At 53.2% G+C, this 16,669-nt stretch overlaps 1 protein-coding gene across 1 annotated transcript; it reads left to right on the plus strand.

Moving 5' to 3' along the window:
* The first annotated feature begins 2,410 nt into the window (after window positions 1-2,410).
* LOC136993696 (ankyrin repeat domain-containing protein 7-like) lies at window positions 2,411-11,802 on the plus strand. The gene is made up of 11 exons (XM_067308615.1): window positions 2,411-2,625; window positions 3,953-4,067; window positions 4,314-4,487; window positions 4,580-4,686; window positions 5,433-5,570; window positions 5,868-6,124; window positions 9,729-9,747; window positions 9,923-9,995; window positions 10,581-10,664; window positions 11,159-11,243; window positions 11,792-11,802. The coding sequence occupies exons 1-11, from the start codon at window positions 2,411-2,413 to the stop codon at window positions 11,800-11,802; spliced, it is 1,278 nt and encodes a 425-aa protein (XP_067164716.1).
* The last annotated feature ends 4,867 nt before the right edge of the window (window positions 11,803-16,669 follow it).

The raw sequence follows: 16,669 nt of genomic DNA on the forward strand, positions 1-16,669 counted from the left end.
CGTCTGGCGAAAGATCAGTGCTCAATCTGCAAAGAAAGGGGGCATTGGAAAAGAAAGGGCTGGCAACCTCAGGCTGGGAACCGACCCAGCCCTGCAAGCCATTAAGCTACTGGCATTAAAGGAGGAATCCGGAAGGGGACCGGGGGAAGCATCCCCAGCCGAACCCCTGGTTACACTAAGGCTGGGAAATGATGGAGTAGAAGTTTTAGTTGATACAGGAGCCGCTTACTCTGTACTTAATACTTGTAAAGGAAACTTTAGCCATGAAACTGTAAGCGTTGTTGGTGCTACAGGCAAACGAGAGAATCGGCCCTTCTTGCAGCCCTTACAACTTAAACTGGGAAAACAGGGGGTGACTCATCAATTTTTATATATGCCTGAATGTCCCATACCCTTGATGGGAAGGGATTTATTGAATAAGTTGAACGCGCAGATAACCTTTAAGAATGGAGAGGTGCAGCTACTACTACCTGAATCAAAAGCTGCGGAAGCGAGAACGTTTATGTTACAGAGCGCGCAAAAACCGGAGGAAGAGATTCCTGCGGAAGTAGACGATGCAGTAATAGCCTTGGTATGTGTTATAGGTAAACGCGACAAATTGACAACCACTCGGGCCGGGTTGCATAAATTCCAATTTAATAAAATAATTGAGCAAGTCACAAGTAAGCAAAACAGCGCTGGGCGGCCGGGGAGTCTCCTGCTCCACCAACGACGCGCGCGATCCCCCCCTCACAGTCTCCTTATATGCGATTCCAGTTCCAGGTATACATGGCACTTCCTGTAACTTCTGTGATTGCGCCGGCTGTTGCTAGGGGGTCTTCTTCAGCCTTCTGGTGGTCGTGGGGATGAAGGCTGGAGTCTTCCTCTGCGTTGTGTGTGGTGACCCTCAGGTCATGCATATATTTTACAACTGTGTGACCTCGCCATTGCCATATTAGGCTATCTAAACTAACATCGCCGCCTCGCTGGCTCCACTCAATTATCTCAGGCGGGGTACATGCCCTCATTACAGGATGTTGTGGTTTTAGCCCGTAATTAGCGCCTAGTTTCATCGTAAAATCACTTCCCGATTTGATGTAACAAACTAGCACCTATCACAGTATGGGCTAGCGGAATTCCAGGTTGGTCTAAATTGGCGAAACCAGTGAAGGTTGTTCTAAAATCTGGGACTAAACCGGTAAGGCAAAAGCAGTATCCTGTTAAGTGGGAGGCTAGAAAAGGGTTGGAAGAATTAACAACTACATTTTTGAATTATGGGTTATTGATAGAGTGTGAAGCAGAATATAACACCCCAGGATTATCAGTAAAGAAACAAAATGGCAAAGAATATAGGTTGGTTCAGGATTTAAGAGCCGTGAATGGGCTCTTCAGCGACCGCCAGGGACCCCCATAGAAGCCCCCCGGAGACTCAGACTCAGACTGCATGCACAATGACTCTGTAAATATGATAATTAGTTCCAGGAAATAGAATGAATATGTACAATCATTCCAGGAAATTTAATGCATGGGTATGTACCAAAGCAATAGAAGCTTTGGCTAATGCAACACGCAGCATGCACGTTGGGCGGAGCGATCCCCTGTGCACCCGGCGCCGTAATAAAGAGAATGCCTGCTTCTCAGTGCTACACTGGTGCTAAGGAGTTTTTCTCCCCATTTCGGTGACAACGGGGCGGACGGGAGCGAGTGACTTAGGTGGCAGCCTCCGGAGGCAGCCCTCGGGCCATAGCGGCCCCCGTGTCTGTGGTGCGGGCACCAGCGCCTTTCTGTTTCCCCTGAGCTGCTGGGTGCCCGCGGGGGTGCACGCAGTTCGCTAGCGAATGGCAAGCTGGGCTAGCCGGCGCGTAGGAGGCGCCTGGGCATGGACAGCGGGCAGGCTGAGAGGCCGAGCTGATATTCGAGGGAGCCGCGAGTGCGCGGGGGCTTCGGAGGCTGCGGAGTCTCATGAGGGAGGGCGTTTTCGCTGGTGAACTTCCACCTCCCTGAAAGGAGGCTGCATCTCCTCTCCTCCTGGCGAGTCGCCTGGATGCAAGCAAAGGCGCTGCCTTTGGGGAGGGAAACCCCGGCCCCGGCCCCGGCCCCGGCCCCGGCAGTACTGCGCAGGCGCGCAGTGGCCCCCCCGCTCCGCGCGGCCTCTGGAGGCGGTTGCTCTCAGTGCTGTGGCCGCCGCTGCCGGAGCGAGGGCGCGTGCCTCGCTGGGAGCCTTGCTGCGTCCCTGCTCTCGGCCCGCGCCTCTGCCCCCAGCCCGGGGGCTCTGAGCCCGCGGCCCCGCAGCCCGCCGGGGCGCAGCCCCGCAGCAGCTGTCCCGGGCCGCGGCCATTGGCCGGTGCTCGGCTCCTCTGCCCCCGCGCGAGGCGGGGCCGTGTCCGCGGGGCCGTGCCCGTGCCGGGCCGCATCCCGTCCCCGCCGCAGCATGAAGAGGCTCTTCGGGCTCTTCAGCAAGGGGCAGGGGCCGCCGCCGTTGCCGTCCGGCGGCGCTTCCCTGCCCTGCGTCGGCGCCGCCTCCGAGCTCCGCGAGAAGGAGCTGGGCAAGCTGCACCGCGCGGCCGCCAGCGGCGACCTGGCGCGGGTGCGGCGGCTGTGGTGGCTGCCGAGACTCGGCATCAACAGGCGGGACAAGGCGAAGCGGTGTGGGGGGCGGCGCCACGCGCGCCTGCGCCCACCCGGCCGGGCTCTGGGCCGCACCGCGAGCGTGGGGGGAAGCGCGAGGGGCGGCTGCAAGGGCCGGGCTGCGGCGGCGGTGGCGGCGGCTGCGTCTGTGGCTGCGGCGCGGCCCCGCAGCGGCGGGCGGAGGGGGCGGCGGTGGCGCAGCTGGGAGGCTCCAGCGGGCCCTTGCTGCGAGCAGAGAGGTCTCCTTGCCTGGTGGCAGCCCACGAGGCTCGGCTCGGCTCGGCTGAGGAGGGCAAAACGAGGGGCAGGTTTTGTGAGCGGCTTCTCCCGCAGCGTCACCTGTACTGCGTGCGTGGCAGCAGCCCTTCGGAGGTGGTCACGTGTTCCTTCGTAGCCGCATCGGCTGCAGTGGTTTGATTGGAGATGCTGGGCAGTTTGAAGGGCCGCCTTTCTTCCACGTGCGGCGCGGCGCGGCAGGGCAGGGCAGGGCAGGGCCCTTCCTGGAAGGGAGGGCGGAAGGAAGGGAGGGAGTGCCGTTTTCTTCAGCTGGCGAGGGCTGTTGGAAAGGCAGCTCTGCTGCCTTGGAGAGGGCTTCCTCCGTGGTTGAGCTTGTAGGAGAAGGGTAGCTACAACTGCCGGCAAGACAGAGTGCTGCTTTGTTGCTGTGGGCATGGAAGTGTTGTGGGGGAAGGTTTCTGCTGGCTGGTTTGCTAGGTGTTACCAAGGGCGCTTTGGAGCGAGCGTGTCCTCGCGTTTGCTGCAGTAGTGAGCTCGGGGAAAGGACAGAAGGCACGAATTCCCGAAAAGCACAGCACAAAGCTGATGCGATGGTGTTCTAAAAGCCACCTCCTTAGCCTCTGGCACGCTGTTGTCACGCGAGCGATGCTGGTGAAAGCTAGAGGGTCCCTTGCCGTAGGCTTAAGGTGCCCAAGGCTTGGTCGTCCTTGCTGGGCTGTGTGTGTCGTGCTGTTGGAGGCAGTGGCCAGTTGCCTGGGCAGAGGCGTGGAGGGCAGCAGTTTCCCACCGGAAGCCTGAGGCTGTGCGGGAAGAGTCCTGTGGCTGGGCGCAGGAATCCATTTGCAGGGAACGAGGCGGGGAGCTGAGTGACCGTCGTCTTCATAAATGGGTGCTGGGGTGGTGTGGGGTGGTGTGGGGGGCATTTTTCCTAGCCCGCCCCAGGCTTTGGGTGTGCAACTGCTGTCATGGCTGAAGGAATGAGAAACTTTTTCTAAGTTTGTTTTTTGGAACCGGAAACGGGTGGCCCTACCCACGTGCCATAGGCAGGAGCGGTGTCTTCAGCTGTGTGCGTGTCTGTCGGTGTTAACGTCGTATATTTAAATTTTAGGACACCTCTGCATCTTGCTTGCGCTAACGGGCATTCGGAGGTTGTTTCCTATTTAGTAGGAAACAAGTGCAAGCTGGATCCTCGTGACAATTTCAAGAGATCGCCGCTGATGAAGGTACGTGGAGTATGTGATGCTGCTGTAGGTAGGGCTTATAAGTTATGCACTGAGCGATCCCTCCCTTGGGTGATTCTTGACCTAGGTGTGGGTGGCGATTGTGTCGTACTTGGTGCCGAATAGGCGCCTAACGTTACCTAATCTTTGAACACGTTATTGTTTTCCAAGGTTGGCAAGCTGTGGGAGTTGTGGCAGAGGGAAACGTAGTTGCTGGAAAGGTTTCCTTTTTTGCTGTGTTGTTTCCAGGCAGTACAGTGCCAGCAAGAAGAATGCGTTGCTATTCTGCTAGCACACGGTGCCGACCCTAATCTGGCCGATGTTAACGGCAGCACTGCCCTTCACCTCGCTGCCATTGCTCCTAACACCTCTCTAGCAGGGCAGTTACTGGAGCACAATGCCCGTATTGATGCACGGAATGAGGTAAGCGCAGAGTTTGGGTAAGGCCGCTCTTGGAAAGAAAAGGTTGCTTCACTTCTCTGTGTTTTTCTAACTGAGGGGATTTATGCTTTCAGATGGGATACACTCCCCTTGCTCTTGCTGTGTCCGAACATCACGAAGAGATGGTGGAGTTCCTGCTTAAAAAGGGAGCTGACGTGCACGCTCGAGATCAGTCTGAAAGGTGAAGGGCTTGTCCAAACAGGGCGTGGGTCTCCTGAGTATTCTTAAAGCTTGACTGATGAGAGGCGTGGGCGTGAGCCTCTAAAAGGCCTAAGTAAGTAGCCACACGGAAGCAGTTGCTTCTGCGTGACTTTGGAAAAGTGATCTGCACTTGGCTGCTGTTGCGCCTCGCTGGCTGGCTTCTGCCTTCAGGACTGCCAGAAAGCATTGTGTCTGGTCACCGCAAGGCAGGGGAGTTGCCGCTAGTTCTCCAGCATTGCTGCTGGGCAGGAGCGGGTTTTTAGAACCCAGGCATGGTTGGTAGGTAAGTGTTGTCTCGCGGGCAGCGTTGTCTCTCTGTCCTGACACTTGCTTTGACAACGGGCACACGTTGAAACGAGAGAGGTTCCAGCTGGATGTGAGGAGAACCTTGCTGGCTGTGAGGACAGTGACACGTCGGAACGGGTTGCCCGAGGAGGTTGTGCAGCCTCCCTCCTTGGCAGCTTTGAAGAACCGACCGAGTAAAGCCGTGAGCAACCCGGTCTGGCCTCGTAGCTGAGCGTGCTTTGGGGAGGTGTTAGGCGGAGAGACCTCCTGAGGCCCCTTCTGACCTGAGTTCTCCTGTGCTTCCGTGTAGTTGGCTCTGCTTTCCTTCTGCCTGTGGGAAAGGGGGAAGTAATTGTTTTGGGAGCAAATAGGGCTGCAAATAATGCCAGTGAGATGTCTGTATCGGCCGATAGATTTCCTGTCGTCTTTTGGATGCTCTAGGACCCCTCTTATGCTTGCTGCTTCTGCTGGGGACATGAGCATGATAGAAGTTCTTCTTCGCTATGGTGCTGATCTTTCCCAGGAAGACGTTCTTGGATGGACAGCGGAGGATTGCGCTAGAACTTCTGGACGTGCTCGGTAGGTGCTTTTTTGTCACCGTTAGAGTTGCTAAGTTGTCCGAACGTCCGTGTTGGTTTATGGGCATGCTTGGTAACAGCAGCAAGGTTTAATGGTGTGTGGAGACCTTTGTTGCAGCTGGGCGAAAAGGACTCTTCTGGTACGTATTGTTCCCGTGTCAAGTGCAAACTGGGAAATTGTCCTCGACTTCCACCCAAATGCTCCATTAGGTTTCATGTTTGTGGTGCTGAGCTCGCATCAAATTGCTCGCAATGCAAAGTCTGAAAATCAGTGTGTTTCCTTTCTTTCTGTATACAGTGTTAGTCAACACCTGGTAGACTCTGCAGTCGGGGAAAAGGCGGGAGAAGCTTCTGCAGGCGGCGCAAAGGGCGTGCCAGCGCTTAGCACGCCTCCCGGAGCAGGAGCTGCTGGCTTTGCATTGGGTGCCTGCGCTCTGGCCAGCGGAGGTAGGATCCTTAACCGTGGAGGAGCTGATGAGGAAAATCCCTACGGCCTTTTCTTTTGGTGGCTTGTATTGTTGAAGCTTACCGTGTTCACCACTGACTTCAGTGGAGGTCTCGGATGGAGTAGCGCACACAGTTTTGTAAAATGCGCTTCTGTGTTGCCGACTGGACACGTGTCTTCCAAGGCCGTGAGGGCGCTTCTATAATTAGCGTGTTAGCCGTCAGTTCGGAGGGTTGTTGCCTATTGCATCCCCCATGTTTATAGATGGGGGCTTTCCTTTTTTCTTAAAAAAAAAAAAAAGAAAAAAAAAAGGAAAGAAAAGAAAAAGAAAAAAAATTACAAATACTGTGCAGTACCTGGCATTTTCAACCACAGGTTGGTGGAGGGGGACGGGACAAAGAGAGAATGAGAGAGAGAGAGAGAGAACAATCTCTGCCTGTGGCGTATGCTCGCATGTGTGGTATGAAGAGTTCAGCAGTTGAGTCATTTCTTATCCTGTTCAGCCCGCGCCAGCATTTGCTAACTGTCTGCTCACATAGCATCTTGGCGCCATGCTAGTTTTTCAGTTAGGAATGTTAGAAGGAAATATGAGTGTCGGAGTGGGGGGAACGGGCCCGGAGTAACGATGAGTCTCAATATGAGTATGGTCGTTCTCCCTTTATTAGAGCTTACACAAAGTATATATATCGAAAAGCAATACGCATGCGCTAGCAATAGTTACATGATTGGTTACAGTTTCTGTCCATACGTATAAAACGGATACATGATTGGTGCAAGGTTGCTGTCCGCGCTCCATCGACATTTATGGAACCTAGTTCCGTCCAGACTTGTTTACCAGTTTTGTGAATACCTTCTTTTGTAGTGCTCAAGGCCGCTGCAAGGCTTGCTCGGCCGCTGCAAGGCTCGCTCGCCTTGGCCTACATTCCTTCCCTTACCCTGAGAACGGGATTGCTCATCCCAATCAGATCATGCCCTCTCTCGCTTAACCATTCCTCCACAATTCCCCCTTCTTGTTTTTGAGCAATCCAGGCTTGGTTCACTACTTTCAGCAGAGCTTTCTTAATACAGTTTAATACTACACATAAACATAAACATACAACTATAAGGATTATTAATATGCGTAAGCCTTCAGTAAGCAACCCTATTAGCCACTACGGTAGATTTCCAAACAGGTTAGTTAACCATTCGCCTAATAGCCCATGGTTCTGATGGATTTTACTTGCGTGCTCCTTCAACCATTGCAATTGTTTGTGAATGGATTCACTATGATCAGACAAATTCATGCAGCACATACCCTCAAAATCCTCACAACCATGACCTTGAGCTAATAACAAAAATCAATTGCAGCCCTATTTTGCAGAATAGCATGTCGCAGGCTACCTTGGTCCTCTAATAGGTTAAGGCGTTGCCTGCTGTTGCCCCAGGCACGAAGAGAGACAAAAACACTCTTTCAGTGGGGCTGAGTAGGGTAACCTTATCATCACAATTTGGTGAGAGCCCTACGGCTGCCCGTTTACTACGGGTGGCGGTCCCGTTCCCTGTTATATTTTTCCACCATTTTTTTTCTTTTTTTTCTTTTTTTCTTTTTTTTTTTTTGAGTACCATTATTCCAAATTGGGTGCCCCCCTTTTGCCTCAGCTCCAAGGGCTCCCAACCCTTGGCGGCTTGTTGTAAAATTTTTCCAATCATGTGGTTCCCATTTCCCCTGACCATTCTGTTGTAGCACGGGGAACGCCAGTGCTGTGGGGCTCTCGGACCCCGCAACAGGCTTCCATTGTCCTTCTATTATAGCGTCCTTGATAATACCACTCCAGCGGGACTCCCTTGGAGGTCTGGCAAGGGGATTCATTAAGCAGGGAGGTACTCCTCCCTCTTTTTCTTGCGCCTGCAGCTCCATCTTTTTCAGGCATTCCGATAGCTCCTGTAGCACTCTTACGGTTTCTTCTGGTGACGGCGGTACTTTATTTCTGGTGTCAGGCGTGTTATCCCCCGAAGACTCGCTGGACGAAAGCAGTGGGGGGTACTCTGATGGAGTCTGGCGTGAGCGGGCGGTCTCGTTGAAGGAGGGTAGAGGCGGCCGCTGAGGTGGCATAGGCAGCGGCAACGGTGGATGCAGGGGACTGTTGCTAGGCAGCGGCGGGGGGGGAGCACTAGGAGGGGGTCGGCACTCCTTTCCACCCAAGTCTCTGAGGTCAGCAAGGGGCGCGGCGCCCGCCCCTCTTTGAGCCTCCTCCGGGTGCACGTCCGCGTTTGCCTCAGAGCTCGGACCAGCCGGCTCCGAGGAAACCTCCGCTTTCTGGGACGCAGCGGGTGACGGCGCTGACGATGCCTCCCCCTCGGAGTTCTCCCGCGCCCTTTGCAGTGCCTCCCCGACAGACCGGCTCATTGCCGTTAAAGTCTCTAGTACGGTGTTCCAAAATGCGCGAACAACTTTCCCGTCCCTCAGTTCCAGCTTTTCCAGTTTTACTGACAGCTGCTCAAACATTTTTAATAGTTGAGCCGTGAACGGCTTTGTCCCCATGGGGGTGGTAGGCGAGGCTGTGCCTGACGACTCCGGAGATAACAATGTCAGGGGCCCCCGCCATGGCCTCGACGGGGCTGTGCTGCCCTCCCCTGGTACGGGCGGCGACGAGGGCCCTGGGCATGGCGCACTGCTGGCTCCCTCAGGAGCGGACGGAGGAAAGGGCTGTGGGGGGGGCGGTGGCGGAGGGACCGATGGTCGAGCTCGCACCGCCTTAACCTCCTTCTTGTCCTTGTCTCCACCCTCGATGGTCTTATGCCACATTGTTTCTCCGAAATCTCGCCATTCCGATACGGAAAATAGCATATGAGTATCAGGGAAATGTCCCCACTGTTGCCCTAGCCTGATCAACCGATGCAACTGCTTTACCGGGGCGTCAATTCCTCTCTTAGAGAGTATCCCGGCGAGCAAGGTGGCGGCAGCATCAGCTTCCATGCTGCTCCCTGAGAGGCGGGGTGCGACCCCGAGGCCTCAGTGTCTGGCCGGCTAGGGACGTACAGCCAGCACTCCTCTCAGCCGTTCAATCCCCACTCCCGTCCTCTCGCTGCTTACCGCAGTCACGGACCGTCAACAGAATTTAATCTTCTTGGTAGACGCGGCGAAACCATCCTCTGCTACCAGATGTCGGAGTGGGGGGAACGGGCCCGGAGTAACGATGAGTCTCAATATGAGTATGGTCGTTCTCCCTTTATTAGAGCTTACACAAAGTATATATATCGAAAAGCAATACGCATGCGCTAGCAATAGTTACATGATTGGTTACAGTTTCTGTCCATACGTATAAAACGGATACATGATTGGTGCAAGGTTGCTGTCCGCGCTCCATCGACATTTATGGAACCTAGTTCCGTCCAGACTTGTTTACCAGTTTTGTGAATACCTTCTTTTGTAGTGCTCAAGGCCGCTGCAAGGCTTGCTCGGCCGCTGCAAGGCTCGCTCGCCTTGGCCTACATTCCTTCCCTTACCCTGAGAACGGGATTGCTCATCCCAATCAGATCATGCCCTCTCTCACTTAACCATTCCTCCACATATGAGGACAGTGTTGAATTTGCTTGCTTACTTAGTTTGGGGGGGGGAGAATTCAGTATGATGAGAAAAATCAGTGGTTTGGGGCATACTTTTGTTCGTGCTGTCTCGCCTGAATGTTCCACTCCAGTGTGGCCTGTAGAACTGTCCGTGTTGCACGCTTGTAGGCATTGTTGACATTGGAAGGTCTGACATGCTAAGAATTAATCATGTCAATTAATATTTGAACAGTGAGAGACGACGTTTCCCACGGATACTTTGTAAGGTGAGACTTGAACAATACCTTTTCCCAAATCCTTTAACCTGCCTAAAAAGAGGAAAGATTGGAGAGACAGGGTCCTTCTTGCCTTTGCTTTTCAAGAATGTTGGAGGAAGAGGAGAGTGATGACAGCTGTCCTGCTTCTGAGGAAGAAAACCACAGTTCAGCTGCCAAGGTAAAGTGCTTCAACAGGCAACGCTTGCCATGGGACGACTCATTTGCAGGAAAGACCTGTCTGGACTTCAGTCTCCAGGCAGGTGGTTTTCTCCTGCAGAGCGGTCTCCTGCCTGCCACCCTTTCTGCTGCTGTGAGCTGTTTCCTCAAAGACTTGTAGCCGTGGCAGAGCATGCAGCAGCCTTGTGGTCGGGGGGGTGAAAGAGCAGTAGGTGACAAGATAAATGGCCACGTGGTTTTCTTCCTGTGAGTCAGATCTCGAGACCATAAAAGTTGATCAGCTCCTGCGTTGCCTATTCTTTTGTCCTCCAGAGCTTGCTCTTTGTTTCCAGTGACTTTGGCAATAGAATTCTGACTGATATGGAGGAAGGGCGTTTATTGTTCAAAATCTGCTGAAATGCTTCATCCCCTGGCTCTCCTTTCCTCCTTGTCAGGTTCCTCAAGTGTGCTTGGCGGGGAGTTGCTCAAGCGGGTCTTTTTTTCTCATGCCGGATGCGGATGACATTCCAGGCTTGCATGTGATCTCACGCTGCCTGTTTCAACTCTGTGGGGGGTTTTTTTGGTTTTTTTGGTTTTTTTTCCCCAGTTGCGGTGTATGGCGTTGGGACTGCGCTGTGATGAAGACTGCAAGTGTGGTGCTGGAACCCAGGCTGTACTGCTGGAGATGCAGGCATGTTTGATTTTTAAGCTGGTTCCGTTTTTTTTTCAGTGACCTTTGAGAGATTGTCGCAAATGTTGCTGCAGTAGCTCTTCAGAGACATAGTAAGATGTGATTGTGGTTTGAAGAGTGAAAGCGAGGAAAGAGAAGGAGGTTTGACTAAGGTTGTTTGAGAAGCAGGCAGCTGTTGGTTTTCCTTGGCGCAAAGGAGGGGGAAAGGGTGCGTGCGCTCCTGGATGTTGTAACGTAGGTGAAGCCAGGGTCAGCCTGTGTGCAGGCAGTGCTTCTCAGGAGCTTTGCAGAAGCAGAGCCGGGCGTTTGTGACGTTAGGTATTGCTGTCTACTCAAAGACGTTCCCGAGGAAAAACTGCAGGCCTGGTAGAAGAGAAGTGAGAACGTTTCCCTGTGTGGGTACAGAGGAGAGAAGTACTTTGCAAGGTGTCGCCTGCCTGTGCAGAGGCTGCTTGTTTCTGTTCTTTCCAACGCTTTTGGCTGGCCTCTTTTAGGAAGAATCACCTGAACGGAAGGGAGAGGAGGCTACCGGTGGTCCTCAAGTTGCGGATGCTGCAGAAGCCCCTGCTGGTGTGAGAGGTGAGTTAATAAACATTGATCCGCTTTGTTTCTTTGCTAGTTGTGCCGAGTCAATGACCGGAAATGGTGATCTGCTTGTGAGACGGTACGGCACCCCCTTTTGCCCTTGCCAGCAAATGCCAGGGGGGAAGGTTGAGGGTAGCGAGTGCCAGTTGAGGGAGCTGTTTTGTGGTAGTGCTAGGTAAGGAGCGTTGTTTCCTGGTGACTTGCTGCGCATGTGAGGATGTTTTGGCTAGCGCTTTGAGGGTTCCTCCTCTACCGTGCAAAGTGCTCGTGAGTGCCAAACTCTGGAGCCCTACTTTGGAGGGGAGATGCCCCCGAAACCTCCCTACTCCATGACTCCGGCCTGCCTGAGCCTGGTTTGCATGCTACCTGACCATCTGTTGGGCATTTGTTGTAGCCGTGTGAGCTGCCGTGCTGGGCTTGGGCATCTTCTGCTGCAGAGAAGGCCACGGGAAGTGGTGAGAACACGGCGGTGCGGCTGGGGCTGAACAACACGGCTTTGTTTTTCCTCTGTAGTTGAACTGTTCTCTGTCTCTTGGCTGCAGGGCTTGCCTGATGGAGGAGAACAGCAGAGTGAAAGAAGGACTCATGGCATGTCATTTCTTACTTCCTTTGTAGGTGTTACGTCAGCAGCAGGAGTGGAGCGGGAGGAAGACAGCGACTCTCCCTGGGACTCCGAGGTGCTTTCAGTGAGGAGCGCAGCAGGGTCCCCGTGGGGGGGAGTGCTCGGGAGCTTGCTTTGGACATGGGCCCCATCAGTGGCCCTTCCAAGGCCCCAAGGCCCCAGGGCCCAGGACACAGCGCAGGCTGTCATGCAGCTACAGGATTTGAGGGATGCTGCTGAGGAAAGAAGCCATCTCTCGGGCACCCAACAGGACAAGAAGAGTTACTTTGCCTTGAAAAATGCCTGTTAGTTATTCTCGTGCACTTGCAGTGACTGGCCCCACACCACACTCCTTTTTCCTTTCCGAAATGCAGGTGTGGGCAGCAAGCAGCACGACACCCACGCATGATGACCCCAGCGCTGGGGGGCTTCTGCCACATCAGCATGAGCAGGACACAAAAGGCATCTCCGGGAGTCACCGTGGCCCTCGCCACCTCCCGCCCAGGTCCAGGAGAGCTGCAGAGCTCCTCCAAGCCCTCCCCGCACACTCCCCCAGACAGCCGGGTGCTGCCTGGCACAAAGCCTTCCTGGCGGTGGGCGAGGGGAGGGAGCTGCTGGCGCCCAGCTCTGGGCTCCAGGGAACAGGCCAGGGCTCGGAGCGGGGAGCTGGCAGCAGGCTCCCGCGAGGCTGCTGCTGGCAGCGCAGCCCCAGCCTGGTCCTTGCCCTGGGGACGTGTGCTGGTGGGAAGGGCCTGGCCGGGAGGGAGCCACGTGCCTGGGGAGGCAGCAGCAGCATTGCCCAGCTCGGTGCAGGAGGGCAGAGCAGGGGCTGCTCTTGCGCTGACTTCAGGAAGGCGCCACGCTGTCTCCCGCAAGGTCTTTCTATTGTTTTTATTATTTCTTTTTTTAGGGAAAGCTGATTGAGTGTTTTCTACCGTAACTGTTTGCCCTCTCGCGAGTATGTTGTTGAGTAAAGAATGCTCTGTGGTGCCAGCTGTTTTTCCCAGGGGTAGGGGGGGGCCTTCTTCAACAAACGGTGCTTTGACAGAGGTCTCCTGCTGTCGTTTCTTTTGTGGCTGTGCCATTCAGAGCACTCCACTCTATGCTGTTTTCATTCTTTCCCTCTTGCCTGTGGGGTAACGCTTGAAAGCGCACAGTGCACCAGCTTAGTTGACTTCCAGTGCAAGGTTGCAACACGTGTTTAGTCTGCTCTTCCGTGTGTTGTGAGATATGTGGTGCATCTCTTGGATTTTCAGCTGTGATAAGGACTGAGATGAGAAATACAAGCTTAACCGTGGAAATGAGAACTATCATGAGAACTCAGTCTCAGCTGAAGAGCTATATAGGAGGCTTTGCTGAGCTTCTTAATGCTTGTGTAAACTCAGCCAACGCTGTGGCTTTCTTGGCTCTATTTGGCTTTGGATTCTGTAGCAGACGGGTGCACAGTTTGAAAGCGGCCATCCCTAAAAAGGCACTTGGGAGTTTGGAAAGGGAGGAATTGGCTGGCTGATTGGTTGTGTGTACAAAATATCCTTCTTGCACTTTTATGCGTGAGCAAGACTTTTGTCATTGTGTGCTAGTCGAGCAGTCTGTCCTTACTTGCTCCAGTCTGGCTTGGAAAGGACTAGCAAAACAAGGGTTTACTGAAGCCTGCAGAGTAATGCTACAATCTGAGGGAAAAGGGTGGTTTCTGAATTTTGTGAACCCAGCCTCAAGCAAGAAGGAGGTGCTATTGCAGATCAGAGTATTTTATGCTAATAGGCCCATGGTTTCTTTAAGCGGACTTGGATGCCAGCAGCCCTACTGCAGCGAGTCAGACGCCCAGCGTGGACTTCTGATTGCCTGAACTCCCATGTAGTGACGTCCATTTGCCCTTGTGTTGTCAGCTCCGCTCCCTTTGAAGCTCACCACCTTCAAGTTCTTCCAGGCTCCTGTGTTAGGTGCCTTAGTGTGGAGAATGCCTGCTGCGGTGAGGTTAAAGCTCAGTGTTGTGAGGGCTGCAGCCTGATGTGGGAGAGGAGGCTCTTGCTGTTCTTGTGTTCGTTCCTCAGCCGTTTCCTTGTGTTTGCTAGCGCTCATGTTTTCTGTCAGCTTCCTCTCTTGCACCTGTCAGCACTGATATGAAAACAGATTGAAACAACCCTGCCCTTCCAAATTAGGACTCTGAAAGGAAAAAAAAATCCCAGGCTGCTGTTGCTAACTGAGCAGCAAACTGAGGAAGCCAGTGATCCGGTGCTCCGAAGCACTCCTGCTGTTTTCAAGCTGTAGCTTGACAGGCTTTGCAAGGCCTTGTTTCAGCTGACTGCTGCGCACAGGTGGTTGTGCTGAGGACTTTGTCTCCTGAGCCCTTTCCCCTGTACCTGTGCTTTTTGCAGGAATGGCGAGAGGGGTCCTTGCTGCATTGGAGGAAGGCAAACCAGAGGAGATGATGAGCAGTGCTGTCAACCTCAGGGTCACCTGTGAGCGCATCCACAGGCTAAAGGAGCTTGGCTGGCTGAAGGGTGAGGTAAAACTTGCTGCAGCGCAGTGGTGTTCTCCACCAGTATATATTGAAAAATACCCCTTGAGGGTGTATGTGAGTTTCCTTTTCCCAATTCGTTGCTGACCCCCCCTCCCACTGCAGATCTCCGAAGTATCTGTGTTCAGGTTCTGTTTTTCAGCCTCGAAGGGCGCAGTATTTCTGAAAGCACCTGTCCTTCTTGTCTGGTGCTGCTTCCTGGAGTTAGTCCTACTCAAGTCCGGATTGACTGGAGTGGGTGACAAGTGTTCCTAGCAAACTCTGAAGCGGTAACCATGCGCTAACGTCTGGGAAGAGAAGCTGCGCCTGGAGTTCTCTCAGGCAGCTGCCTGCTGCAGGGTGGCCAGCAGAGAAGTGTTGGTGTACTTTTCCTTTGGTAAAGCAGTGTTGCATTTCTCACCTCAAGCTTTCTTTTTGTTATACAGATCACCAATCGCTACGTGAATCTTGTGGTGTAAAGAAAGAAGAAGGAAGGCTAGCCAGTGGTTCATGCTTTGGGTACTTTGTTCTATCGCAAACTAATTTGTGGGGGCTCTGGAGCAGTAGGAAGATGGAGGGGAGGAGTGTACGTCTTCCAAGAGGACCGCATCTTAGTGCCCATTCACTTGAGAACGCCCTGGGCGCTGGTGGTGAGTCAAACTGGCTTTTCTTTAGAGTTGGGTGAGGAGCACCAGCAAGTAAGGATAGTCCATTTTGGTTTTATTGTGTGCAGCCCAAGGTTGTGCTGTGTCTCCTTTAACAAGTGTATCTTAATAACGGGTCAGAAAGAAGGCCAGGAAATGCTTTGATGCAATGGGACCAAAAGGCAGCCAGCTTTGTGAAGCTTTGCTGTAAGTAACTGCTCAGTCAGTGCTTTTCTGCTTTGACTCACCAGAAGGATTTGTCAGGTTCTCTCTGTTTAATGCAGGATTAGATGTTGTTGCTTTTCTCTTAGTAGATGCAGACCGTCAATCTTTGTGATTGACTTGCTGCAAGTTGGAGGGAGTGGGACCCGAGTTATTGATCTCGTGTGGCATTGTGCCCTCCGTGCGGGGTCTTGGATGCTGGGGTTCTGCCACCTTCCCAGTATATTCAGAGCCAAAACTTTGCTGTCAAATCCATGGTAGCCTCTGGCACAAATGTGCTAACTTTACAGAGCAATCAGTAAAGCTAGGCTTTTGAGCAGAGGGAAGAATGTCAAGGAAGTGCTTCCTAGTAGCAGCCTGAGTGTAAGAGGAAGCGTGCTATGCATGGGAGGCATTGCATTCTTCCAAGAGCTTTGTAACTGCTCCTGGCCCCCGCTCTCCCCACTTCAAGAGCTTCCAAATTATCGCAGCTCTTCAGTGTTAGCAAACATTTCTGCGTGTGTTAGCTGGCATAGCACAAATCTCTAGCTGAGCTGACACCCTTAGACGTCTTGGCCCCTGATGCAGAGGTAGTGAAGATGATTACTCCAACAGCTTTAGAGAGCAGGAGCAGAGGGGCCACTGGGTTGAACGAGATGTTGTTTCAGCCTGATACTCTCTTGGCTAGTGTTGAACAGCAGCTGTCGAGGAAGCAGGACCAGAAGAGGGCAGTATATAGTGACTTTTTTTTTTCTCCTTAGAGTATTCTTCCAGCAGGCTGTGACGGACCTGGGAGCTTCATCAGGCAGAGGTAGTAGCCCGATGGCCTTGGCTGTATTTGTTCTTCCAGAGGTGCACCCAGTCTTTAGGCTGAAGGCCTACCATGAGTCCTTGGAAGGGCCTAATGCAATTTCTTGCTTGGGTTCTCTGTTCCTTTTCTAATACCGTTTGCTCTGCTTCTTTTGACCTCTGCCGAGCAAGGAGCATGTCTTTTCCTGGCCATCTCTGTTTGAGTGGTTGGGTCTTCTTGACCAATAACCATTAGGTCACAGCATGTCGCTGTGCATGTAAAGTTAAGATTTGGGGGTTTTCTCCCCCAGATGCTTTACTTGTCCTGCAGTGACTATCCTCGGACACTTTATTGCCCAGCCAGGCAGTGTCCTTTGATTCTTTCTGTTGGCCTACCATACGGAGATGAGTGAGTGGGTTTTTTTGTGTTTGTTTTTTGTTTTAAGCAGCTGGAGTCACGTGTATGTGAGCATTGCTTGGCTTGGGAAAGGGAATGGAATTCCTCCTCGTAAGGCCTGAACCCGTACTAATGAGCGCAAGCCATTAGAGAAAGGCCAAAGGCATCTTGTCCTCTTCTTAATGGACCAGTTGAGAGGGCAAGTGGGCCAGGCAGCCAAGAGAGAGGCAAATTCTCCCTCTCTTTTCCATTCATTAGGAGATTCCACGACACCTGAATGGAAGTGCCTGT

The sequence above is a fragment of the Apteryx mantelli genome, chromosome 19 (genome assembly GCF_036417845.1).
Source record: "Apteryx mantelli isolate bAptMan1 chromosome 19, bAptMan1.hap1, whole genome shotgun sequence".
Classification (NCBI taxonomy): domain Eukaryota; kingdom Metazoa; phylum Chordata; class Aves; order Apterygiformes; family Apterygidae; genus Apteryx; species Apteryx mantelli.

Excerpts from the sequence above, each read along its gene's own strand:
- LOC136993696 (XM_067308615.1), top strand. The coding sequence starts at position 2,411 with ATGAAGAGGCTCTTCGGGCTCTTCAGCAAGGGGCAGGGGCCGCCGCCG. Across the intron at positions 2,626-3,952 it reads AGGCGGGACAAGGCGAAGCG|GACACCTCTGCATCTTGCTT; the intron begins GTGTGGGGGGCG and ends TTTAAATTTTAG. Across the intron at positions 5,571-5,867 it reads AGAACTTCTGGACGTGCTCG|TGTTAGTCAACACCTGGTAG; the intron begins GTAGGTGCTTTT and ends TTCTGTATACAG.